General features: G+C 61.5%; 1 protein-coding gene across 1 annotated transcript in view; it reads left to right on the forward strand.

The window, feature by feature from the left end:
* LOC103582704 (immunoglobulin-like and fibronectin type III domain-containing protein 1) overlaps positions 1-595 on the forward strand; it is a 16,108-nt gene extending 15,513 nt beyond the window's left edge. The window contains 1 exon segment of the mRNA XM_008564224.1: positions 342-595. Coding sequence (XP_008562446.1) covers positions 342-595 — 254 coding nt within the window.
* Positions 596-597: the final 2 nt, after the last annotated feature.

The raw sequence follows: 597 nt of genomic DNA on the forward strand, positions 1-597 counted from the left end.
GGGGTCTCTGGGAGTGAGGGGGTGGGCAAGCAAAGCTCACTGTCTAAGGCCTCCTCTACCAGATGCCCCTGGTCTGGGGCCTCCTATCAGGGAACACGAGGCTGAGGGGCCTCAGACTGGCTCTAGACTCCAAGGCCACAGTGCCTTCTCTGTCCCATCGCCCCTGCCCCTGAACAACCCAAACAATGTCCCAGAGCAGTCTGCCTCAGCCCTCCAAACTCTGCAGGAAAGGACAGAGTGTGGCCCTGTCCCAGATGTCCCATGCCTTCTACCCCAGGACCTCCCCATGAGCTGGCATCTTTCCTCGGCCTCTGGCTGACCAGTATGTCCTCTCTCCCCAGCTCTCCCTGGGCCACCTTCCACCCCAGCCATCCTGTCGGCCTCCAGCCGGGGCATCACATTAACATGGACGGCACCTCGGGGCCCTGGCAGTGCCCACATCCTGGGCTACGTGACTGAGAAGCGTAAGAAGGGGAGCAACGCCTGGACAGCAGTGAACGAGCAGCCCGTGCCTGCTGAGCCCGAGCAGGTCCTCGTCCTTGTCCTGGCTCCCCTCCTGGCTCCAGCATCCTTTGGCTTTATCAGTCCAGATTGATT

The sequence above is a fragment of the Galeopterus variegatus genome, unplaced genomic scaffold (genome assembly GCF_000696425.1).
Source record: "Galeopterus variegatus unplaced genomic scaffold, G_variegatus-3.0.2 Scaffold17455, whole genome shotgun sequence".
NCBI classification, from domain to species: domain Eukaryota; kingdom Metazoa; phylum Chordata; class Mammalia; order Dermoptera; family Cynocephalidae; genus Galeopterus; species Galeopterus variegatus.